The following is a 25,786-nucleotide window of genomic DNA, read 5'->3' as shown; positions in this document are numbered from 1 at the left end:
TTTTTTTGATGTCTTTTTAATTGGGGTAATCCTTTAATTGTCTGAGTCGGAGGAATTCGATAAGTTGTTAACAACAAAAACAGATATCTGTGTGAAAATCTGAGTGAGCTGTTCAGACATGAGATGCCGCAAACCGCTCCCAGTTTGCATGCTATTGGATCAAACTTCAGATCAGACTTTCACACACCCATTACCAGAAGCCCAGAACCACGTGGGCCGAAACTGAGCCAGTGAGTTTGTGGTGTGTTTAACATCGGGTCAAAGTTTGGTGTGTGGTTGTGGAAAGCTGTACGCTGTGGTCCTGGCTGCTGCTGCTGGACAGAGCTGCTTCCCAGGCTCCTGCAGCCTGAACATCCACACTCCTCCTGCTCCACCGAGCTCGCAGAATACAGTCCTCTCCAGCAAGTGCATTAAACACACATTTCAGACACCCACCCCACAGACGGTATATCAGGTGTCTAATATCAAACACTCATCTCTTTCCCAGCTCATCCTCGGCGCCACATGAGAATATCTGCAAGTTATTAGTGCCCCCGCATCCTGACCCTGCACAGCTTTCTCATGTGACTTTGTTGAGGTATGTCTGTTCAAATCTGTCTCCAAGTCTCTTTGCATGCGAGTCATGCAGCGTACGTCTGTGTGATTATTAGCTTTTCATCAAAAACCAGGCCGCATTGTGGGATTTATTATCACTTTCAGCATACTGGAGATCATTCAGCGCTGAGAACACTGTCTTTATTGCTTAATCTCTCTCTCTCGCACACACACGGACACACAATGAAATAATACTTGAGAAACAGTAAACAAGTGGGAGATTATGTTGTAATGCTCAATCTTTGTCCGACATCAGGGGTAAAGCTCAGTCAACAACCTTTGTGCACTCAGATCTTACAAAATTTCTATCGCTGTGAAAAAAGTGAAAAGTTTTCAGAGATTCTTTGCAAACAATCTTTAAAATGTGAGCACGACCACTGAGTAAAATATGCAGTTATTATTAGCAGGGAAAGTGTGATGATTGATGTAATCAGTGTGTCAGGTCTGTAAGTGTAAATATGCAGATATATACGGCAAATAATGAAACTTAGAAAGGTGTGTCAGATCAGATATTCATTTGTAGTTAAGCTATCAAGAAGCACTTCAGTCGCTACTGCTCCTGGTTTTTGTTGTTGACTTCAACAGCGACCACAATTACGGCACACTGGTCCTTGTCCAATAGTCCAACCCCCCCCTTTTCACTATAGCTAATAACCTACATATGTTGTTGGCTTAGCACTTCATTAGCCATATTTAACAACTGTGCTTATCACAACAGTGCACTAAAAGCCTTCACATGACAACAGAGGCCTTTCTCAGCTGAAGCAGGTACCGTGGTGAGAAAGGGGAAAAGGGCAGGGAAGAGAGAAAGCAAAGGGAAAGGGAACAGAGAGGGAGACAATAGTGTAAGATCAGGTGAGGAGGTGGAGCTACTGGAACTGTCGCTCAGTAAACTGGCTCATGCCATTGTCGGTATGTTACAAATCCTCAATGCAACACTATGCATTTGTCCTTTGTCACTGCTGTATGAATATTTAAGAGGTAAAACGGCCCCACTGCAGCTCAACAGTGCCCCCCAATGACAACACACAGTCTTAACTGGCAAGTTGTTGCTGTTTGTATTTTTAACCGCATGTGAGATTGTTTAATGTTTAAATTCACGTCACCAAATACAAAGCTACATACAAAGGACATTCAGAACATGTGCAATCTGCAGACATTTCATGTTTTACTTCACCTGCTCTGTGCTTACCAACAACTGAGCAGATGCAAGGCTGCCTTTAGGGTTTAGCTCCTGGTTAAAATGCACATTTAAAAAAAGCATGTATAAGTATTAAAGTACATTAAATACAAATAAACCTTGACCTGAAATTAAAATAAAAATAAAATTCTAGTAGCAAAATTCCAGCAAAATTGATATAAAAGATTGTTGTCTTTTCAGTTCCTTCTTCTCTTGTTACAAAAGTAAAAAGATTAAACTCATTAGTAAACACGAGACAAGCCTCTCTTGGTGCAAAAACTACATTAGTTAACATTAAGCAATAAGTTATTCCCTTGGCACGTTTTGTCCTCTGGCATCAAAAACAGCACTATGAAGAAATCTAAACTGGACAAAAACCAGCGAGCTGTGCTCGTCCATTGTCTCTTTGGCATCAGTAGTAATTGTCTTGTTCTGGTAGATTTATCTGATATCACCACGTTGGTGTTGTTCTGAATTCATAATGTTCATCATTATGCCACTGATCAAAAAGCGACAAAGTCCACATTGGGAGCAGGTCATGGTGGATGTTGTGGGAACGACACCAACACAGGGATATCAGATCGTGCTGTTCTGGTAATACTTTCAAAATTAGCTTTGGCATGCGCTAGAAACAAATTCTTGTATTTGTTCATAACTATTATGGCTTGTTTGAAATGGCAGGTTTTGGCTAAACATTCCACGGTGAATTGGTCCTTACCAGAGAGGCCTCGTTACAAAAAATACAACAAGTAACTGTGCTTTATGACAGATAAGAATGAGACGGAGAACTAAGCAGGTTAATGACGGATGTGTGCTATGCTAATCAAGTGCAAATAATGATCCAAATATCAAATTCAACACTGTCCACACTGGTACTTAAACATTTCCAAAAGCAGAAGGTACAGATGTTGGACCAGTGCTGGTCTTTGGAATCTATTGCACTTTGTTCTCCTGTACCTTCTGGAAATTTTCTCTTTTGGACAGACTGTCTGATTGAGCAGTAGGATGAAAGTGAATTGAAGCTCAGACTACAACGCTGAAATCATTGTGAAGGAAGCAGATTTACGAGTCATGGGGATCCTGTCTCCAAAGTTCTGACTCGGTGTTGAAATACATTCAGTCATCCGACATGCTCTCCTCCACTGGGCTACAGACCGGGCTTCCCTCTGTAGAGCCATAAGACTGCTGAGGTTTAGACCCCTGTGTGGCACTGGCAGGTGATTTGGGATTAAGCACTCTGGGGAGATAGACCTGTAATTGTACAACACAAAACAGATACTGAAAACAAAGAAAAGCACTCAAGTGTTCCTTAGTATTCATTTTTGTGTATTCCTTTTTCCTCCCTGATGTGTGTGATGCAATACTGCATGTAATGTCCAAGGAATGTTGAACATGAGGGGAAGATCATGAAAATTTATGAGGCAATCTAGGACACTTCGAAAATTAACTTGGCATGGGTGACTGGTAAACAGAGTTCACTGCAAGAACAGCTCATCATGAACACTCAGCTCGTTAGCATATTGTTCAGAAAACACTGACCTGGTATTCTTCACTTTTAGTTCTTTCATTTTTTTTAAGTCACTTGATCTGTTGTGCTGATAGAGGCTCATGATTCTCTTTAAAAGCAATTGTATTTTACATTGCTAATTAATAACAAACCAGCAAGACAAATGGGGTGAAAGAATTTACAGCAAAGTTCTTCTTCTAGTAAGTTAACTTCGGATCAGCCTGTCCTAAAAACATCTGACCTTTATTCCTGCTGTGGAATTTGTTATGGAACAAATACAGTACCGTGGTGTTTTCTTCAACTCCCTTTGCCGCATCCTCGTCCTCCTCTTTCACCTGCAAAAGAGCACAAATAACATGTGGGCTCAGTGTGAAGGGTGACAAAGAATACAGCAGCAATACGCACACACGAGCGCACACAACGCTCACCTCATAGTTGTGTGGACTGAGGTACTTGAAATGGCCAAAGCAGGTGTAGCTGACGCAGATCAAGACAGTGACACACAGGACCACCAGTGTGAATAAAGACGTGGAAGTCAAGAAGCCTGAAACGCCAGACAGTATAGTTTAAATGCTGGTCCACAGTTTTACTCATTATGTATAATATGTGATTATATAGTAAGTGTGGAAAGGTTCACAGATGTTTATACATCTTATATGTATGTATACAGTGTGAAGCTGATGTTGTTGTTAGTGAATCTCAGGTAATTTCTCTGACCTTAACTTTTCATTTCCGGCTTGTTTCTTACCTGTTCTGAGGACAGAAAAGAAGTACAGCCATATGAGGCAGATGATGGGTGCAGCCAGAGCTTGATTGACAGCTCCCAGGTGGACCTGGCGCTCTATGCGAGCCGGCAGGTAGGCAAAATACAGGTTGTGTTTGTCCACCAGTTGCTTCAGCAACATGTATAGGAGACCTGTGGACACAGGCATTAAAAACCCTGACATGGAAGTGACTGGAAATATGTTGTATCTATAAAAGTGTGTACAGGACACTGAGGTCTCCAGAAAAGGCTGATGGAGTGAAGTGATCAGAAGAAATAGATATATTGATATGACGAATGTGTTGAGTGTGTGTGTGTGTTTGTGCATGCATGTGTACAGCCCTCCTAACTACTCACCAAAAGGCACAATAATAGGACATATGATGCTGTAAGCCATAATGACAGTGAACACACACAGGGTCCAGCCATACATGGCTCCATACTCAAACTCATAGGCCTGGTTCTGTAAACAGAAGTTAAAATTTAAACTTGTTTAGGTGATGTTGAGAATAAAGCAAAACTCCAGTGAAAATGCTCTCTGCTTCTTCTTTAACTTTTCATTGACGTGAGTTGACATGAAAAGACAGCACAGTGTCCATATCAGGCAGAGAATACATGGATCATTCTTTGGCCAGAGCACTGGATGTTTGTATTGCACATTGTCCATCTGTCCACATGCTTATTAACACTTGTTTACATAAAGATTTCCCAGCATGCTTTCAAGGTGGAAGCACAATATGAAAGTTGTCGCCATTGACAAACATTAAAGTTGACACAGTAGAACATTAACACGACAGTTGAAACACATCTTGGTGCTCTGTTCAAAATAGTAATGACTTTCAGTTGTAGCATTCCTTTAATAGACAGGGCCATTACAAACCTGTTTGACATATTTCCTTTCAGCAGCAGAGCGAGCGATCGCCATACGAATGATGTAAAGCAGCAACCCTGGCAACCGCAGCAACTCCATCCCAGAGCCCACCAGGGCCGCTGCGATCACATAGTTGACAAAAAATGCTCCCTGGTCAGGTAAGAACACACACCTGATGCAGGAAAGGAAAACAAACAGATAAAAGGAGTATAAGCTTGATGTTTATGAAAAGGAGAAATTTTATGAAAACAGAATCTTGTCCACTGTTGTAAAAACCACCTGATGACGTGTCTATCACACACTTTTGTCAGACTAAACAAACACTGTAAACAAAAAAAGAGGGAACACTTACTCAAACCTCAGTTTCCCATCAGAGAGAAACTCTTTATCGAACAGCCAGCGGAAAAACACTGCAAGACTAATGGAGAAAAACAAAAAAAGAGTGCTCACAATTAGGCAAGGTTCTCCCTGAATCACAAAATGCATCCATTAGCCTCGGAGGAAACCCGTTCAGCCAACTGACATTCACTTCTTTTTGTGGTATTTCAACATACTGACATGCCAACTGTGAGTCACAACGTAAGTTGTCCCCATTTATTACTGTATCTGACATACAATGACTTACATACAATAAATTACTACTTTAAATAAACACTTAAACTTGATGCTGGACAAACTGTTTTGCTTTTTCATCCTGGTGACATTGCAAATTACCTGGTGAGTCCTAGTGAGGGGAGGATGAGCACCATGAAGAGCAGGAAGAAGTAAAGCTTCCGCATCATGCTCAGCTGCTCGCTGGACCTGAGACACAGATGGCAGTGGATCAAAAACATTTTCCTCTGCTAACACAAACCAATCACTGCACTGCCTGTGTGTGTGTGTGTGTGTGTGTGTGTGTGTGTGTGTGTGTGTGTGTGTGTGTGTGTGTGTGTGTGTGTGTGTGTGTAATACCTGGTCCAGTGTGCTTCTCCTAGTGTAGAATAGTAGACTATGGTGGGCAGTAGTGCAGAGAAGGTCCACAGCAGGAGAGTGGGGAAGAACTGGCTGATGATAGGGCTCTAGAGTGAAAAACAGAGCAAACTGTAGATTCCAAACTTTGAAAGACAAATTGTGACAAGCATGAGTGTCTGCATGAGTAAGTCTCACATTGAGATAGTAGATGGGCTTAGTCACGTTGAACTTGTCTATGGTGCTGATCATGATGGTGGGAGTCGTGAGGAAGGTGAGCAGGAAGAAAAGGAAGAAGTTGAGCAACACATAGCGCATGAACCAGCGAAAACCCCGTACTGAGAGATTGTCCCTGCAGGATAGGGGAAAATAGGAAAAACAGAAGCAACAGGCCAGTTACACAAAAAGGCGGTGCAAAGTAGAGGGAACATAACAGTGTAGATACACACAGATTTCTATTCTACATCCTCAAAGAACTGAATCAATATGTTTTTATATGTAGGTCTCGACGGCACTAAGCAGGGTTCATAATTCATGATATGGCTGAAATCAATGTTCGCAATATTACTTCGAATATTTTCATGCAACAAATATTGCCATGTTGCAAGATCACATATAAAATAATTAACTGTTGATCAATGCAATGGAATATGTTCCACTGTTATGCAGACAAACAGACAAAAAGCCTAAAGCCTCTAAAACTAATTTTGTTTAACTGCAACATAACTGGAATCCTTCATCCTTCATTTGACCATCACAATTTTGTCAACAATTGCCATATGATTCCACTAAAAGTCAGTTAATGATTATATTGAATTCTTGCCCAGACATATTGGCACCAGTATTGTGAATATCAAGTCATATGATCTGCCTGGGGCACATACAGTGTGAAGGGTTGGTGTTTCTGACCTTACCAATACACATTTTTGGGATGGGGTGCGAAGCTGACCCTCCACTTGTTCACTTTCAGAGTTTCGCTGTTGGATGAAGGCTGGGGCACCCTCCCACAACAGCAATTTCTGTCACCACAGTCGAGTGCATTGAAGTCTTTCAGAATGCTGAAGCAAGTAAATGACGGCTGTTAGGGATACACATTAACCAGCTTTCAACAATAATGGCTCCCCAAGGGCCTGCTTCCAGTAAAAAGTCATGTGGTGACAATAAAATCCAGACATCACTGTCCTGAACAGGCTAGAGCTTAAAAAAACTAACTGAGGAGGTCAGCTGGCATGATACTGCTGCTTCTATGCTGCTCATGGCAGAAAACATTAGCGCATACTTTACGCTGTATGACACCTTTATATTGGTACTCACTACTTGGCCATAGCCTCGGTCTGCAAGGTGACAAAGGCAATCCCCAGGGGGCGCTGTGGCACCAGTTCTACTTGCTTCCTCACCTCCTCCAGCAGGTCTTTTTCTTTTGTACTGTAGTAATCTATGGCATCAACCTGAACACACACACGGGTTGAATGCTTTAATAAAACTGACAGAACCACAGTCATTTCGTCAAAAGATTGTATATTTGCTTTTACATTTCTTAACCTAAATTGTGACATAAACGATTAAAACGCACACGCTGCACTTATCATCTGGTCCATCTCACCTTCTCGATGTTGGTGCAGCAACAGAAGTGACTACACAAACGGGGGTTAATCAGCTCACGGTTCCCTGTGCCTTCTAGGATATGCTCATAGTAGCGCAGGTTTTTTCCAGCTCGCAGCCTGGGGTGACGACAAAAATTAACAAACAAAACAACACATACAAGTTGGGTTAACTTAGTGAAAATAAAGCTAAATATCCCTAAACATTTCAAACACAAACTGCATTTCTAAGCCTGGTACATGCTTCTCATGTTGAAACCCTAACCCTAACCCTAACCATTTCCTCTTCATATATGTATACAACATCTGAAAGCATTTAATGTTGAAGAGTTAGAGTGAGACAGAAACATACAGTAAATTTGGGGGCCATGAAACTGAAATAATGAGCATTAAGAGACTAAAAACTGCTGAGTTAGGTGACAATTATCTCTGTGCAAATAGAAGTTAGATGCATCCTGAAAATACATCTAATGTATCTATAGGCCATGACTTTGTGGCCATGCTGACTTGCACATGCTGGCATTTCTTCAATGGCACTGAGGGCAATAATCACATGACTTTTTATGTACAGTTACTTCTGACTTCTTACCTTTCCTTATCAAGGTACATGAGCTTGGCCACGTCATAGCCCAGGGTCACAGCACACACTTGACAGGACGGGTACGCCTCTCTATACAAAAATAGCACTGACATTGAGGAATGGAGCAGGTGGCCACCATTTATGGTAACATGCCAGTGCACTACATCAAGACCACAGTTCGACTTCAGAAAATATGGAAACAGTGAATTTTATAATGCAGTCTACTCACGTGAAATGGGTCTTTACGTCTTCCTCTGTGGCTGTTTTAGGAACTGAGGACACAAACAAAGTGTTTCTGCTCTACGAACAGAAAGACAGATCACAGATCAGTCAGGCACCAGCACAGCTGAGCATCAGCTTGTTCTTAGCTCCTCATACACAGGCACAATTTGATGTAAACTAAACAGAGATGTGTGGACATAGTTCAAATATATACATTCAAGGGAGACATGCAGAGCAAGTGTGGAAGCTCTTGACTTCAATCACATCAAATCTCGTAGTAGTCAGAGACTCACTGTCTCTCTGCCCATGTCTTTGATTTGGGATGTGTGGCGTCTCAGCAGAGCAACTGTCAGTATCAGGTAGAGAAAAGCAAACACCGTGTGCAGCCATAACAGGTCGTTTCTAGAAGCAAAATGAATGAAAGACACCAAGAAGCATTTAGTCATGACCAAAACACACAGAACTGTTTTGAATGACAAACGTTTGGTCATATATCTTAAACGGTGGTTACCCCTTCTGAAGATTCCCTACAGTCGTCCTTCCAAATTCATTGTCTGAAAGAAATAAACAGCATTAAAAATATGAACTGTAAAAAAAATACTGTAAGAATAAATAAAAAGAAATAGGAAGATGAAAAGTGGTCAAAATCAGCTATGAAACACACACACTAATGACACCTCACCCATAATCTGCACATAAAGTAGCCTTAAAATATGTGAGCTAACTGTCATTTTAGCCGGACACTGGTCGTCATCACCATTGTAGAATTTTGTAATGTTGGACTGTAATCACTGCAAAGCGCAGTCTCTCGTAGTTTTTTGCTTAAAAGACAAAGAATACCGCGACACACACCCAGCAGGTCTCCGGTCAGGTTGACAGGCAGTATGATTGCGAGGGATGTGACAGTTATGATGACCAGCAGGATGATCAAATGACGCTGGAAGGACAGGTAGTGAACAGCATCCATGCCACATCTGGCTTTTATTTTTTCCTCACTGAGACAGACACATGTACACAATGATTAGATGGAATCAACATGGCTTGTTTACGCAGCATGATGAAATAGAGCCATGAGTTCAGAAACAATGACCAGCAAAACAGACAACAAACTACAGCGTCACTCACTCCATTCTGATGATGTAAGGCAACCAAGAGCAGCATCCCTAAGCATAAAGAGAAATATTCTGTTAATACTACCATACAACGAAAACCATAACAACAAGGAATATTTGGTGAGTTCTTTATGGTTCAAGCCTGCACTGCCAAAAGTATCTTGAGACCATCTTAAAACCATATAATTGCTTTAGCACATTGAGTCAGTGAAAATAGAATGATCTTAAAGCGTAAATAAGTGTGGTTTAAGATGATTACTAAAATGGATTCAACTGATATCTTAAAATAGCATGTTGATAAAACCAGTTGGTCACGATGTGATATGTATACAGTAGTGAGTGAAATTGATGACAAGGATTTTCTTTTACATACCAGTTCATACTCAGGGTCATCCATGCTGGACATAATAGATGACATTCGTCCATAACGACGGTGTGTTGACTCAGTGAACCTAACACACAAAGTTCAGTGTCAAGGAGTAAACCTGACTTCCCAAAAAATAAAAAGAATTTAAAAATTAAGTTTCATAACACTATACTGGTGAATATTTCACATCTGAAACATGTCCTAGGTAGTGGTAGGTGGCATTAGTTGCTGAACTCTGAAGTGTGTGAGATCTTGAACTGACCCTTCTTTGTCTGCAACTAATGCCAAACGTCCATAGTCCCAGAACTTCCTCCTGATAATAGAGAAGAGGACCAGCAACACCTGTAGGTAGCGGGAGAAATAGAACCAATATAGCTTTAACCTTGTGACATCAGGTATTGATGCTGTGACGTGAATAAAGCAAAAACATTCTTGTGCATCTTTGCAGTGACACAAAGAAAATACAAAGCATTTTGGTTGGGACTGTCTCTTGCCTATAAGGACAACGCAGAAAGAAGCACAGATAACTGAGGTCACAAGGTTTCCAATATTCATCACAGGCAGATAGACAGACACATACCAGAAAGACAGAGAAATCAAGTAGGAGCACAACTGGCACTCCTCCAAATGGGATTCCATTGAGTACAGTGCTCTGTGTGGAGCTGAAGCAGCTACTGTTGTCCGCGAAGGTGGGGTGAGAGGTACCATTTCTGACCAGCAGGGGCCACTGCTCCCAAAACACGGAAGACATCACTGGAGTGGAACCAGCAGTTTGTCTGCAGAGATTGATCATAGGGCAATAATGAGAAATGTCCTCCCAAAGCTGCTCCCACGGCGATGAGAAAAACAGAGGGGCTCAAAGTATCCAAGTAGCAATTATTTTCATTATCAATTCATCTGTCGATTAATTGTTTAGCTGATAAAATGTCTGAAAATATTGAAAATTTAATTCACATTTTCCCACAACCCAAGGTGGTTCTTTAAATAGCTTGTTTTATCCAACCAACGGTACAAAACCCCATTTAAAATGATATACGATAAAGAAAAGGAGCAAATCCTTAAATGTAAGAAGCTGGAACCAAAACTGAAGGCGATGCATTAATAAATAAGGCAATATAAGCTAATTCCTACATCAGTGGCCTCTCAAACCATGTGCAGCATATATGCAGATTGCTGATCTGTGATTTCACTGACTAAATTCAACCACTGGGTGTAGTGTTTTGTTGGCATTACAACTTGCAACACATCAGAATTTAACAGCACAGCACAGTAGGACTACAACTACCAATTTCTGTCATTATCAATTAATATATCAATTATTTAATATTCCTTAATCAATTAAGTCTGTAAAATAAAATACCTATTACAGTTTCCTAGAGCCCAGATTGATGTCCTCAACTGACAAAAATATTGACTTTACATTTATATATTATGTTATGAATTATGTTAAGCAGCAAATTCTCATATTTGAGAAGCTGAGACCAGCGAGTATTTGGCATGTTTGCTCGAGAAATTACTTAACTAATTTATATCAATACTTTCTATTAATCCATTGATAAATTAATCAGATAATCATTTCACCTCTACACAGTAGAATCCTTTTCATATAAGGGCTGCAGATTTTCATCCCAACAACTAAGCAGCTTTTAGCTTTTTTTAAAAACAACTTTTCATTCCTACAGCTGAAGATTAAACAGAGGATGTGATTAGTATTCTTCAAACCAGCAAGGAGGAACTATGAAAATCTACTGGTGCCATCTTTGGCTGCAGTGAAAGCCTACACATTGTTGGTTCCAGTAGTGGGAGAAATTTCAGATCATTTACTTATGTAAAAACAGCAAAATTACAGTGTAGAGATATTTTGTTATAAGTAAGAGTCCTGCATTCTAAATCTTCAGTAAGTAATAGTATGTTCAGTTGTTGGGTTTTTTTCCATTTTGCAGCTAACACCACCTTGTTGGTCATTTTGTCCTATATCTTATCCTCGGATTCTTTTTAATGATGCATTATTGTGCAAGACGCTTTTTGTAATTGCTACAATTTAAGCTTGTATTAACAACTTGTATTGTTGGGCAACTTATTCTGTAACAATGCGTTTATGAACTACTCTCCTGTTTTGCATGTACAATCTATTCTTGAAAGCAATTATTAATGTAAGGGAGTAAAAAGTACAATATTGACATCTGAACTGTAGTGAAACAGAAGTAACATACAATGGATACACTCAAGTGTCGTAATAATACTTAAGTATGGTATTTGAGTTAATGTACTTAGTTACATTACACCACTGCTTGCTTAATTGGGTATATTTCGAAAAACGTGTGTGGCAACATAATTACGCCTTCGGTTATAGGTTTTCTAAGATTAAAGAATTAGGGGATTTTGGTCATGCTGAGGCATGGACAAAGATAAAACAGCTGCCAGCGACTGTGTGGTTTCAGTTGTGGAGTCCATGTCAAATCCCAGCCGTCACAAGTCATCAGAGCCCTCGCGCCCCACCGTCTCTGAACGAGCTGAGTCACGCGAATGCAGTTACGTATTGTAACGTATAGTCATAATTTGACCGTTGACGTTCTGTTAACTCTGACATTAACACTGATAAGTAACACAATGGCAATTTAGCGGACAGTTTTCGTAAGCTTTCCGCTCTCAGTTATTTCTCCAGGCATTTCTCTCCTAAGTACAAAGCGAAGCCTGTTGTCCTGTCAGCTGCTTACCATTTTGACAGTTTGACAGGACCCACTGTGTTCTGTAACAAGCGGCTGATGTTATGATACTTAACACACCCATCGAACTTAAAGCCGAACAAAAGCGTACTGTGTTGTGTTAAACAAGCTAATTAAATAGTTACGTGAGAACCACCGTGAAACGCAAGTAACATGAAAAGTTTGCTAATGCTAAACAGGTAAGTTAAGCAGACAGTTTGCCAACGGGCTATGTCGACCTATTACTTATCTGAAAAAAAGCACAAATCGCGTTTCCAGGTTACCAGAATAGGTATGTGAATGTGGGCTGTCCTACCTGTATTTTTATACTTTACCCAGGAATCTTCTTTCTATTGTAAATAGTGGAAATATGAGTAACTCCGGCTCCACTCTCTTCCTCCTTTTGTTCTGCACATGCGCAGAATGTGGCACTATAGACATCCGTCTCGTGCTCAGGGATCCTGGGTCCTCGAGCTTCTGCAGAGAACCACAGCAGGAACCTCCCCCTGTTTGACCAGGAAGTCTTGTGCCAGTTAAGCCTAATTTAAAGAGTTCGCCCTGATGGGAATAGAGTGAGGGATTAAACAATGATAAATGTCAACAGCACAGACAAAGAATTGGTAGAAGCAATAGAAGTGTCCATTACTTACCCTAAGTGCAGTAGTAATGGCCTACCAGAATTAAAAACATGTTTAAATAGGCTTCTTCACATGGAGAAACACCTTGCTTTTTCTTCTTTCTTCTTAGTTTTTCTAGTTTGTGTTGGATGACATACTGGTATTATTTAATGCTGCTGCCATCCAACAAGTTTCCACTAACTTGTTGACAATATTCTCTTACCACAAAGACAGTGGACAACACTTACACCAGTAAATAACAGCGAACTGGCAATTGATTAAAACGTCTGTGTGTGTATATACATATGGCTGTATGCATGTGTGTGTCTTTGTGTGTGTGTGTGTGTGTGTGTGTGTGTGTGTGTGTATATAGTACCAGGCCAATATATTTTTTTTACATTATTCTGAGTGACACGTCATGAGAAACACGAATGCTATTTCAAGTTCAAGTTTGGTTAGTTCTGGTAATTGTGCAAATATGTTTCACAAATACATAAATTTAAGTTAAAGGGCATCTCTGCACAAATATACCCTGTCCTCAAAAATATACTGAAGTTGCACTACTTCAATAGTTTTGGAAATATTTCTCTTATTGTTATGAAGTATCTAAAATAATAAGTATTTTTAGTTTAAAAAGTCTGATGCATGGATGGATACTGCAATGTAAAATGCAGGCATGGTGAAGATAGCATGATTTACAGATGAAAATTAAAATCAATGAAACTATATTTGTAGCCTACTTAAACATTTCAATGCACAGTAATGGAAGTGCTGAAATGATCAGTAATGGAACAAAGATTTGGGTAAATTTGAAACTCAAAACAATTGCAGAAATCATGCTACATATAATATACCTCTACCAGCAGCTGGTTAGCTTAGCTTAGCAGAAAGAAATAATAGAAAGGGGAACTGAGGGAAACAAAAACCTGTCTAAAAACCACTGTGTCAAAACATGATATACTTAAACTCACGTATAACATCATGTTATGGGAGACTTACTTACTACTTACTCCAGGTCAACTGGTCCAATTCTCAGTTAAGTCCAGTTGCCTTTGGAAGCACTTAGAAGTTCCAGGAAGCGACTTTTCCTGGCCAAGTGCCCTCATAGCATGGTCTTCAGGCCCTGGCCAAGAAAACAGCAAGTGAAAATGAAAGGAGAATCACAAATTAATAGCTGACAGAGGAGCTGCCTTATGGACTTCAGTGATTCTCCTGTCTTTTACTCTAACACCACCATAAGGTTGACATTTTAGGTTTTTAGTCTGTCTTTTAACTATTGGGTTGATTGCCATGAAATTCGGGACAGACATTCGTGCCCTCCTCAGGATGAATTGTGAAAGTACTTGATAAGGATACTTCCTCTTCTCAGGGAGATGTGATTTCCAGGTGCTGTGCTCCAGGCTTCAGGAAGCAGTCACCTCAGGGCCAGCCTGTTTGCTGCTACGAATGCCACCTCTGTCCTATGTGAACCACTTCTCCAACACCAGTGGTGTGTATCACACTGAAGTAAGTGCCAATAACATTGATGACAATACAAAACAAAACAGTGAGAACTCATATACTTGTATACCCAACTTGAAGACTATAACAAGCATTTGTCCTCTGCTTACAGATTTCACAGTGTCATCAGTGTAATACTACCACCCATCACTCCTTTATGGGAAGTGACATGTTTCTCCACAAGAAACCTGTCTTCCTGAAATGGAACGATAAGTATCGCAGCATACTGCTGGCATTTACTGCTCTCGGAGTACTGCTTACCCATGTTGTTGGGATCATCCTCCTTGCACGTTGGAATACCCCTGTTCTGCATGCATCTGTGGGCCCCATCTGCATCCTCCTCCTCCTCCTCTCTCTCAAGCACATTTGTGAGTGTGATTTTATTTGGTGGCGGTCCCAACCACTGACAGTGCCAAGCACGGTAAGTACTGTTCATCTTAAGCTTCATGCTGTGTGTTTCCTGCATCATGGTCGACCTTTCAGATAATCTTGACCTTTGAGTTTGACCCCAGCGTTAAGAGAGTCTGCTCATTTGCCGTGAGATGTCATTTCCTGCATTTGGAACCATGTTAAGCAAAATTGGCATTTTAGTGCTCTTCCTCTTTGGTGTTGCTTTCAAGGGCAGGAGGGTGCCTCAGAGTTACAGTGATGCAAAGTTAATCACCTGTGGTTTGCTGATTTACTTCACCTGCTAGATCATCTTTCGCCCAATTTAGTCGGTGTCACATGCTGGTACCTTCCAGCAGTGGGGATGGTCGTCAGCCTTGAATCGGCCCACGGCATCCTGTTTTGTCAGTTCTTAATGAAGTGTTATATTATTCTCTTCAAGAAGGAAGCAAACACAGACAGCAGGCTCCAGCGGGATGTTGAAATTATTCCTTGGGTAGTGTCTCAGATGTTGAAAATGCCAGTTGGAACTCATCTTCATTGACATCCGAAGGGATCCAAAACCCTGTTTTAGGTGTGGAGTCACCAATGTCAAACTCAGTGTCATTAGATTCACCGACTGATCAAAGCCCATCCATCCATGAGCTCTGGTCTGTCATCATGCTCTCTTCTTCAAGCCCGCAGCTCACCAGGCTGCAGACTGACCACAATTTCAATAAGAGACAGTCAAAGAGATATTTTAATTTCCCAGACTCACTACCAAAGTGATTCACAATAGTTAAAAAATACATTAAAATGTTTATAACTGCAGCACAAAATGTAATGGTTCAGTTATTAGGGCAGCCACTAGCATTTTCATTGATTAAGGGGCATATTATTTTTCTAGTTAATTGTTTTGTCTATAAAATGTTGGGAACTGCTAAAATTAATTTCCCAAAGCCTAATGCAACTTATAAAAATTGATTATCTTAGCAAGAGTTTAAAAGCCAAGGATTTCCACTTTACAACAATATTTTTTAAAAAAGCACCAAATCCTTATATTTTAGGACCTGGAACCGGAGAACATTTGGCATTTTTCACTAGCAGCATGGTCCAGACTAACATATGTTAACAGTCATTGAATGTATCACCATAAAATGTTATACAGAGATTCATGGTCCTACTGCTGGAGCTATAGCTGATGTAGCGGGCTCTACTAGAACCTGAGAAAACCTACACAGCTGCCACATCATTCAAAAATCAAAGAAGTCTCACCGGTCGTGTAATTGACTGAATTGAACTGAAAGTGATTGAGACATTGCAGGCTTGCTCTGTGCTTACCTCACGGAGGTGGAAAAAGGTGACTGGAAAATTCTGTCTGGTTATTTGTTACCTCGTGATCAGACGAAGAGGTTCTTGTTTGGTGTCTTTTCAGTCTGTAACAATTAAGCTGATGATGACTCATGGTGCTGAACAACCACATAAAAAAGAGTAAGGCTTCTCTTCTTTGTTTTGCAATCCTGATATTCCTCACTTTTATCTCAACATGTGCAAACACAACACGATTCTCCTCTTCCAGCGCTGCAGACATTCCTCTCACTCATCAGTAACACTATAGAAACCAGAGCAGATCAGCGTGTCTTCTCCACTCTCAGCCCACTGAAGAGGAGCTATAATACACTACTTGTGACTTCTCCCATCTCATCTAATCAGTGATTGGTCAATGTTGTGCTTTACTGAGATTTGAACAAGAATTAGCATAACATCAGACATAGCGGAGAGAATATGAATTGTTCCACATTTGAGACATCACAGAAGAGGTGTTGTTGTGGTTTGTAGGACAGGACAGAGCATTGCTAACCAATGTCACGGGCCCCTATCAGATGTGCCAGTGGTCAAATTAACGAATCCAATGCAATTAGTCATTCAATTTACTGTGAGATCCTGTGGTTGCTCTGAGTATGTGTCTCTCCCTCCTTCTCTCTCGCTCTGTTTTTTCTCTGGTTTTCCATTATGGGATTTTCTGTTTATCTGTTGTGGTCTTGACTGTTCATTTCTGCTTCCCGTGTCTTGCTGTGTGTATTTGTGTGTGTTTCTTGTCCCTGTGTGAATGTGTACACACAGTGATGTCCGTGTTGTCAGTGTGTGTACACGAACATCAATCTACCTGTGTGTGTGTGTGACAGTGTGTGTGTGTGTGTGTGTGTGTGTGTGTGTGTGTGTGTGTGTGTGGTGACTGTTCATGCCTCACTGTGGGACTCGTTGATTAGCGCTCACTGCGGCTCAGTTCCCAGCTGTCCTTGCGGCCGGCTGCTGATTGAAACCAATCAGGCTTGCGATGGCCCCATCGCGGTGACCCCCTCACCCCTCCCACCCCCGGCCTAATCACCTGCTGATTGGCCCACGCAGGGCCTCCTCCCGTTGGCACGGAAGGTTAATTTGACCGGTGGATGAAGGCTCCAGGAGGGAATAGGAACGTGCGCTGGGTGATATTGCATGGATATAGCCAACCTGTCAATCACAGCCACTTAAAGGGGAGCAGCGAGGGAAACACTGACAACCAGGGAAGAAGAGAGAGAGAGAGAGAGAGAGAGAGAGAGAGAGAGAGAGAGAGTGAGAGAGGTAGGAAGGGAAGGAAATAAAGAATGGTGATGTTGGTGTAACAACCTTTTAGCAGGAATTTATCTTTGGAAGCAGCTTTATTTTTTCCACATTGAAAAAAGTCCCCGCTCAGGGTCCACTTACTACCTTTTCCCAGAACATCTTGTGGTCTTCCTCAGCAAATGGAGTTTGCCCAGTAAACAGGAAATACTCTGTAATGCATTGCAGGAGTACTCTGGAATCACAACAACTGAGCAAACACCATTTACGGAGGAAAACCACAGGATGTGCTTGAAAGCTCGGTTTTCTAGGCTGAAATTTCATGCTCAGGTTTGTTTTTGTTTTTAATTTGTTGATTTCTTTTGTATTTTTCCCCTTATTTCACTCTTCTATTCTTTTAACACAAAGGATTACTTAAATCATTCAAACCTTTTTTTGAGACTTGGAAATGGTTATGTTAAACTGTTGTAATCTATTAGATAGACAACTTCAAGAAATGTATAAGGATAAACTCACGGGATCTGAAGTCACCACCATCCAAGTTACAATTATTCTTATTTTTGGTACCATCACTTTTCTGTGTGTACTAATGCAGTGTGGAGGTTTGTCCAGAGGGTGGCAGTGTTGTATTCAATGTAAAGAGTTGCAACCTCTGTAATAAAAGGTCTATTAATAGTCCACTGCTTAATGGTCAGCTTCTCTATTTTGAAGCTGTTTTAGGTTTATGTATATATATGTGTACTGTCCAGTAGTCTTCTTCTGGAGATCATCTTCATCAGCAGATGGAGTTTCTGCTCGGTTGTCATCTGCAGTGATTGAGCTGAAAAAGCTCAAAGAAAGCTGGTAAGTGGACATTGAGTTAAGTTTTTTTTTTTTTTTAAATGTGTGTGTGTGTGTGTGTGTGTGTGTGTGTGTGTGTGTGTGTGTGTGTGTGAGATCCACCAAAGATACTTCCTCTCATCAAGATTTCCACAACGACGCCCCCCCTTTCCCCGCACTGGTCCAACTCTCCGTAGCCATGTCAGTCCAAAGATTTCACCTTATCCCTGTGCGTGTGCGCGCGCGCATGTGTGTGCGTTCGCGTGCGCGCATGTGAGTGTGTGCAGTTTGTGGCAGGTTCGTCTCCCTCCTCTCTGGTGGGCAGAATAATGTTGCCAGATTACCATATCATTACCATATCATTTCCATGTCATTATCATACTTCTGCCTGCGATATGTGTGTGTGTGCGTGCGTGCACGCACGTACGCGTGTGTCTGAACTTTGCATCAGATCTTCAACTGTTTCTCTTTGTGTTGCTCACAAACACACATGTTCACGTACACACACACACACACACACACACACACACACACACACACACACAATCCCCCACAGGAATACACACATCCCCCTGACATGCTCCCTCTGTTTTTCACTGTCATAGACTCTATCTCTCTATCTCTGTCCTGCACCCATGTAAGTACATCATAATTCTCAATAATCTGCCATTCATGATTCTTGTTTGAGTATTTGTTTGTGTTAATCTAAATGCCAATTAAAGTTAACCTGTTAGTGGAATGGCAACAGTATCTAACGTTTATTGTAGAGAAAGAGACGGACCTGTTTTGTTGACCTGTGATAGCAAGAATTTGTACACTGTCACTTTTGCTAGCTTTGTGATGTAACTGTGGATCAGTGAACTAACTTCTTATTTAGATGTTATTGGATCTTGAAACTATTAGAAAATTAACTGAAAAGTTAATTGACAAAAGATTAATCAGCAACAATTTTAGTAATCAATGAATAGTTTAAGTCATTTTTTTAAGCAGACGTGTGACAACAAAAAATGTTACTGGCTTCTCAAGTATGAATATTTGCCGGCTTGTCTGGTTCTCTATGATTGTAAATTAAACATCTCTGGAAGTTGAACTGTTGTTTGGACAAAACAGACAAATTGAAGATTTGTCGCTGTGGACTGAAACTGTGACTGTGATGGACATTTTTCACTATGCTTTGGCACTTTATAGACAAGATGATTTTTGACTAATTAACAAAAATCATTGCCAGATTACTCGATAATGAAAGAAACTGTTAGTTGCAGCCTATTCTGATTTTGCCAGCTAAATGGAAAGACTTAGGCCACCATTTGAATAAGGACTGCATAAATATCAAAGATTAGATTCCACTTGAACGCGCCGTAGCCTATGTAAAACGTAGTTTGGTGACATCGTGAGGCAGCGAGGGATCATGGGAGTTGTTGTCTTCAATGTTAAACAGCCACCATTGCAGATGAGGAGGCTTGACTGAGGCAGAATTGCTCACAGATGAAAAAATGTATTAAAGTTTTATTCACATTACGTTCAGTCGTGTTCGCTGACTTCCTTGCTCACTCTGTGATGTGTCATTCGATCTTTCCCGAGGCAACCAAATGAAACGCACTGTTCCCTTGAATAAAGTTACAAATTTCTCTGAACATTGCTTGAAACATTGGCGATAATGTAAGCACACAACTCAACAAAACATATAGCAGAGGTCTGGTTGCTTTTAGACATTTTACTGCAGAAATGTTCCGTATAAATCAAGCTCTTTTTTCATGATTATTAGCTCCATACAAATAAATAGCTACTTGGTTCTGCATTTGGAAATCTGTGATTTAGTGAGTTGTCCTGATAATCTATAACATCACCAGATTGGAGTAAAAATCAATCGAACCAGACACCATGCGTCCCCTTTTCCTCACAGTCATCCGTTCAGGGGGATGTTGGAGCGCTGAACTCACTGCTGCTAACACATTTTGGATAAATGACAACCTAACATCTTTTGTACACAGTCAGAGATGCTGCAGTAATGAAGAACAGAACGCCCTCCCCTGTAATACAGTCAGCCAGCCATTCTGGCTCCAATTCTCACCCCACAAAGTCAGCCATTTTGGGGTCTGCAGCTGCCAGAAAGAGCCCATTTAGTGAGGGGAGCATGTTTGGGGTCGTGCCCTTGTTTACATGGGGAGCCAGAGCTGATGGTTTTAAAATGGCGTCCAGATGGTGACAGAGGCTTGATTGCGGCAGAGGGGGCTTCTGTGTCCCGCCCACTCCTGCTGTCCAGCTACTTTAGCTAAAGCTGCATCTCTCTATCTGCTCCCTCTACCTCCTATCATCAAGCTACCACTTCTGTTTTATCACTCCCTCCTCTGTCCAACACTGCTCAGAGCCATTATTGTGTGTTTCCTCTGTGGATGTGACTCTTGACTTGCCTTTCTATTACACTGTGTTATCTCTGCCGTTGTTTCCTCCTCTTTATTCTCTCCATCCCCCCTCTGCTTCCTTCCTTTGCCCCGTTTGCTTGTCACTGCACTCTTTTGCTCTCTCTCTCTCCCTCAAACACACCACGGCCACAGACGCACACACCCGCCTGCAGGTGATGCATGGCGCATGGTGTCTGTATATTGATGGATTGTTGCTGCTGCCATCCCCCCACCCAAAAAGCAAAAGCTTAAATAAGAGTGAGCTGTATGAAGATGGAAATGAGAGAGAGAAAAAGAGAAGGAGATGCATAGTTTGATGAAGGCAGACAGGGGAAGGGATGAAGCAAAGGAGAGCCGGGTGAGAGAGGAGAGAAGGAAGTGATAGAAAGCTGGAGACTGATGAAAAGATGGAAGGGGATGCAGGGGATTGAGGTGAAAGATGCAAGGGGGGAGGAGAGGGGAGGGAAGCCGCCATGCATCAGGGGTAAGGGGGGAGTGAGAATGCGGGCCACAGCTGATACAGATGTTGTGATTGTGTAAGTGTGAAATATGATTAGTGTTCTCTCTCATTAGGGAGCTGATCACCCTCGTGCCTGCGACACACACTCACAGTTACAGTGGCAAAGCAAAGCTGCGAAATAGGTAAGCACGAGTGTGTCGAGGTGTCTTGAGTGTGAACGGAGTGTGCGCGTGTTGGCAAGCCTGCATATTCACATATCACAGTCGCACATCGACTTGCGAACTGGTTCGTCTGCATCCATGCGTGCATGCCTCCGTGCCAATGTGTGTGTGTTTGTGTGTACACGCCGACACGTGTACTTTCTCTCCCCCGTCGTGGTAGCTGGTAAGTTATTCCACAGGCTGTTGGCCGAGCTCCAGCCCAGCTCAGAGAGGAGGGAAGAGAGAGGGAGAAGAGAAGGATGAGGAGAAACAAGCAAACAGAAGAGAAAGAGAGGGAGAGAGAGAGGCAGCGGCTGTGTAATTAGTAGCAGGTTTTCGCAGCCCTCTGCTTCAGTTTAATTAAAAACTGAAAGAGGAAAAGAGGCAACTAGGAAGGAGAGGGGAGCCTGCAAGAGCTAAAGAGAGTTTTGCATAGTTATTTTGTGTTTTTGCCAGGGGCAGGTGCGAGGCTGGCACCGGGAAACATGCCCAATAGCTCCTGGCGTCTTGCACTAGGCTTTGGGAAGAATAGTTAGAAGGATGAACTCCACCAACAGTTTGATTCATTTAGAAAAAGTGAATTCAAAGTGAATATTTTGTCTTTGTCTCACATTGAATGATGCACGTGACGGCTTTTAACTTGTGTTTTGAGAATGTCGAGACTGATGAGTGAGAATGAAGGTGATGATGTGAGAGGCCTTTTTTTTTTATCCTGCAGCTGTGTATCAGGGTGATGATGATTCAGCGATATCGGCAGCAGTCGAGATGCTGATGAAGAGTTCTCTGTGTCTTCGCTAACCCAGGGCTATGGATCCATATTGCTGAGTACGCTCTTTCTTTTCCACCACAAACTCCTTCCTTGGTCTCTTCACTCCACCTCAATCTTATCGGCAACTTTGGTTGCTGCCATTCGTCTCGTCTTGTTTGGGAAAGCGGCCCTGTTTCCCTGTTTCTCTGTTTCCATTTGTCCTTTGCTTTCCCTCTCTGTCCCGCTGTGTCTTTCTTTATCTTTCTCCCTCTGGCACATATAGAAACTTCCACTATCAGGATTGTTTTGTCACGCACTGTTTTCTCACTTCTACACACTCTTCACCTTAATGAAGCACAGAGGCCCAAGCTGCCATTGATTTTCCAGCCACATGCTGAGAAAGAAAATCCCAGCTCTAACTAACTAACTAACTCCCAACGATCACCTTATTAAGTTTTAGAGCAGACGTGTTAGCAAGCACATTTCCACATCCAGCATAAAGTTGTGTTTCTGTGCACCTGACATATGTGAAGTCCAATATTAACTTTGCTTTTAGCTTTGTTTTGGTCTCCGCCAACCACAACAGATGCTATGAGAGCAGTGAGTGACCCAAAACAGTAAAGTTGGAGGCCGTAAAAATCAAAACAATGAGCTGAAAGACATTAAAATGCTCTCTTAAACTGAAGGGAACTTCAGATTTACGTGATAATTTGCTATGGGTTTATCATTATGATCTACTCCTTTCACATCATTTCATCCACGGTTAATTAGAAATATTGATTAATGCAGCTTTAATGAGGAGAAATAAACACAGATTTTAAAGCATCACTTCACCGAAACGACAAAAATGGTTGCAGGGCAGGGTACCACATGAGATTAGTTTTTGTGCTTTGTGTGCACCGATCCTTTAGTCATTTGTGTATTTGGTTCATGTTAAAGCAGTAGCTGTATGGGGTTGCTGCAGAAAATGAAACACTGAGAGCAGCACAGCACCACCCGTCTCGAGCTGCTGCCGATTGTTTACAGTATGTTAGCTGCATTCCAGTGATACAGCCTAGATACAGAAAAACCTGCTCCCCTTCCCCCTGTTTCTCTCAATGTATGTATGTCCTTTCCAAACCATGTTTTTCTCTCTCCCATACAGTGCATTTTTTGCCTTTGCACACTGTCTCCATGGCGTGCTCTGCCTCTTTTTCTTTCTCTTCCCTTTTTCACGTTCATCTTTTGCTAAGTCCTCACATCTTGAGAAGTAAATGAGGGCGAGGTGAACTGGTATTCGCTCAGGTAGGAAAATAAAGAGAGGAGGAAATAGGGATGGGGAGAGAGAGAGAGAGAGGAATAGAGGGAGAGAAAAGGGGAGGGGAGTTAGGGAGTGAAGAGCAGCTGCCAAAGCCAGTCAGGTGGAGGAGAGTGAGGAGTAGGGAGATAAGGAGACAGCCAGAGAGTGGGAGCTAGCAGGCACCCAAAAGAAAGACACTGATACCCTCTCTCTCTCACTCTCTCTCTCTCCCTCTCCACCCCACTACCGCCTCATCCCTTCCTCCCTCCACTCCCAGCCTCCTCTCCTCCTTTGTGCAGTGTCTCAACGGAGCTGCGTTTGAGTGGCAGGCCGTCACAGATCAGCTAGCAGCTAAAGCAGAGGGCTCTGTGCGTGTGTGTGTGTGTGTGTGTGTGTGTGTGTGTGTGTGTGTGTGTCAGCCAAGGCAGGGGGCTGCCAGCCCAGAGCGAACAGATCAGGGGAGAGTCTAAGTGGGTTTATCAGTGCTGCTGAGAGCCAACACACACATGCACACACTCACATGGTATAAACATGAACACAACTGTCGCAGTTACACAGAAAGTAAAGAAACAAAGAAGTGGGGAGTAAGACACACATACAGTGAGATTTAGGCATATGCTCATGTGTACACACACACACCCACACACATATACATACACATACAGAGAGAGAAAGGGGTATTAGACCCAACCAAAGCAAACCTGTGAGCGTGAAAGCGCCTTACTGCCTGCCTGCTAGCAAGAGATGTGACTGGATTCTTAAGCAGCCAGCTAGAGAGTGAGGGCTGCTAAATACACACACACACGCACACACACACACACACACCCGCTCATATCTCAAGGTTCAGACGAACGCTCGTGCCTCATTCCTCTTGTAGCTCAGTGCCTCGGATGGCCCAGCATGCTTGTTGAGGTAACGATTAGGTGTGTTTGCTCGCTTATGTCTGTGATTTCCCAGGGTGTCATATCTTTATTTTAATCACATTTATTGACTTTTTAGGTTATTTTTTTAAGAAGTTGACATTTTATTAGATAATGCAGCTTAGACAGGGGCGAGAGAGGGTGAAGAAGGGGACGGTAAGCATAAAGTGTGCACCTTTAGCTCAGCACATGCAAGGGCATCCTGACTGATGCAATTTGTTAGAAAGAGAGAGCTGAAAGCACTGTATTTCAAAGCTGCTTCAATCAATGTTGTTTTGTGTAAAATGGATGAAATTACTGCATACGTGGAAGGTGTCGCTCGTAGTAACAAACCCACAGAGAATTATCGCCCGACTCTCCCGCTCCCCTCAGCTCCAAGCAGCTTTTCAACACCTTTCAGCTCGTTGTTGTCCGTTGACCGTTTGATTCACTGTCACAGTCTCATTAGAGTCAGCAGACAGACAAAGTTAGCCCCTGGTTGGTGAACGTAGCGGAATGTTTAGCAGTTAAAGAGCAAGATGTTTTCCTCGGGAGGTGGTGGAAGCTGGAGGAGACCAAAACAGAGCCAAAAGGAGAGTTAATGTTGGAATTGCATTCATCAGGTGAACAGAAACATGACTCCATGTGAACGCTAAATGTGTCTGCTGGAGGTGCAAATAGGCAACTGTTTGCCATAAAATGAATAAGGTGATAATATGTCAGTGGTGTGTTTCTACTGCTATTCATTTAGCTGCTGGCATTTTCGTACATTGCAGTGAACTGAGCTCTCTGTCATTGTAAACTCAGCTCATAGCATATAAAACTACCAACATGCCATTATATCTGTTTTCAAGTTGGTTTCCATATATGTTGAGTGTGCATGATTAACATGTTAATTAAAACACGTGTGTGTGCGTGTTTGCCTGCCTGTGTGTGAACCTTCTCCCTCCACAGAGTGCCTCGGTGTACTGTGTGATATCTCTTTGTATAGCAATGGAACAGGCAGGCCTAATTACATCTTTAAGTGTGTAATTAGGAGCAAATGTAATTGGTGGTTTGCACACACAACACACTCCTGGTTGGAAAACACAAATCGTGTCTGACACAATGCATAACATGGCTATTTGCTGCAGCAATGACAAATTAAAAAGAGGTCAGATTTTTTGGGAGATGTTATTGCGTATGATAGCTGATGGTGTAGAAACAGGCAGAAAACAGGCAGGTATGACGTGCAACAAAGGGCCCCAGCTGGTTATCTGATATTAGCCACCAGGACATCCCAGCTTTCAGTTATTTTTTCAGTTAACTGATGAGTTTTTGTAAATGTCAGAACATACTGATAAATCCCCATCACATTTTCCAAGAGTCCAAGGTGACATCTTTAAACAGCTTGTTTTGTCCAACCAACAGTCCAAAACCAAAACATATTCAATTTATAATGATAT

The 25,786-nt window shown here is 41.9% G+C and overlaps 1 protein-coding gene across 1 annotated transcript; it reads right to left on the bottom strand.

Moving 5' to 3' along the window:
- Nucleotides 1–1,631: 1,631 nt before the first annotated feature.
- Nucleotides 1,632–12,877, bottom strand: tmem63a (transmembrane protein 63A). Its single transcript, XM_076755498.1, has 23 exons — nucleotides 12,767–12,877; nucleotides 10,326–10,521; nucleotides 10,008–10,087; nucleotides 9,752–9,830; nucleotides 9,392–9,429; nucleotides 9,119–9,261; nucleotides 8,778–8,820; nucleotides 8,560–8,668; nucleotides 8,274–8,344; nucleotides 8,054–8,134; nucleotides 7,467–7,584; nucleotides 7,178–7,311; nucleotides 6,778–6,921; nucleotides 6,062–6,215; nucleotides 5,867–5,973; nucleotides 5,630–5,716; nucleotides 5,268–5,333; nucleotides 4,925–5,087; nucleotides 4,402–4,507; nucleotides 4,030–4,197; nucleotides 3,710–3,825; nucleotides 3,566–3,616; nucleotides 1,632–3,025 (listed from the first exon to the last, which is right to left on the bottom strand). Exons 2-23 carry the CDS (start codon nucleotides 10,494–10,496, stop codon nucleotides 2,891–2,893), a joined length of 2,364 nt encoding a protein of 787 aa, XP_076611613.1. The 5' UTR covers nucleotides 10,497–10,521; nucleotides 12,767–12,877; the 3' UTR covers nucleotides 1,632–2,890.
- Nucleotides 12,878–25,786: the final 12,909 nt, after the last annotated feature.

Source organism: Chaetodon auriga, chromosome 18 (assembly GCF_051107435.1).
Source record: "Chaetodon auriga isolate fChaAug3 chromosome 18, fChaAug3.hap1, whole genome shotgun sequence".
Lineage (NCBI taxonomy): Eukaryota > Metazoa > Chordata > Actinopteri > Chaetodontiformes > Chaetodontidae > Chaetodon > Chaetodon auriga.
The sequence above is the reverse complement of the archived record's forward strand: the minus strand, read 5'-3'. Positions and strand labels throughout refer to the sequence as shown.

Excerpts from the sequence above, each read along its gene's own strand:
- tmem63a (XM_076755498.1), bottom strand. The coding sequence starts at position 10,496 with ATGTCTTCCGTGTTTTGGGAGCAGTGGCCCCTGCTGGTCAGAAATGGT. Across the intron at positions 8,669-8,777 it reads GTAGGGAATCTTCAGAAGGG|AAACGACCTGTTATGGCTGC; the intron begins GTAACCACCGTT and ends TTTTGCTTCTAG. Across the intron at positions 5,334-5,629 it reads CCCTCACTAGGACTCACCAG|TCTTGCAGTGTTTTTCCGCT; the intron begins GTAATTTGCAAT and ends TTTCTCCATTAG.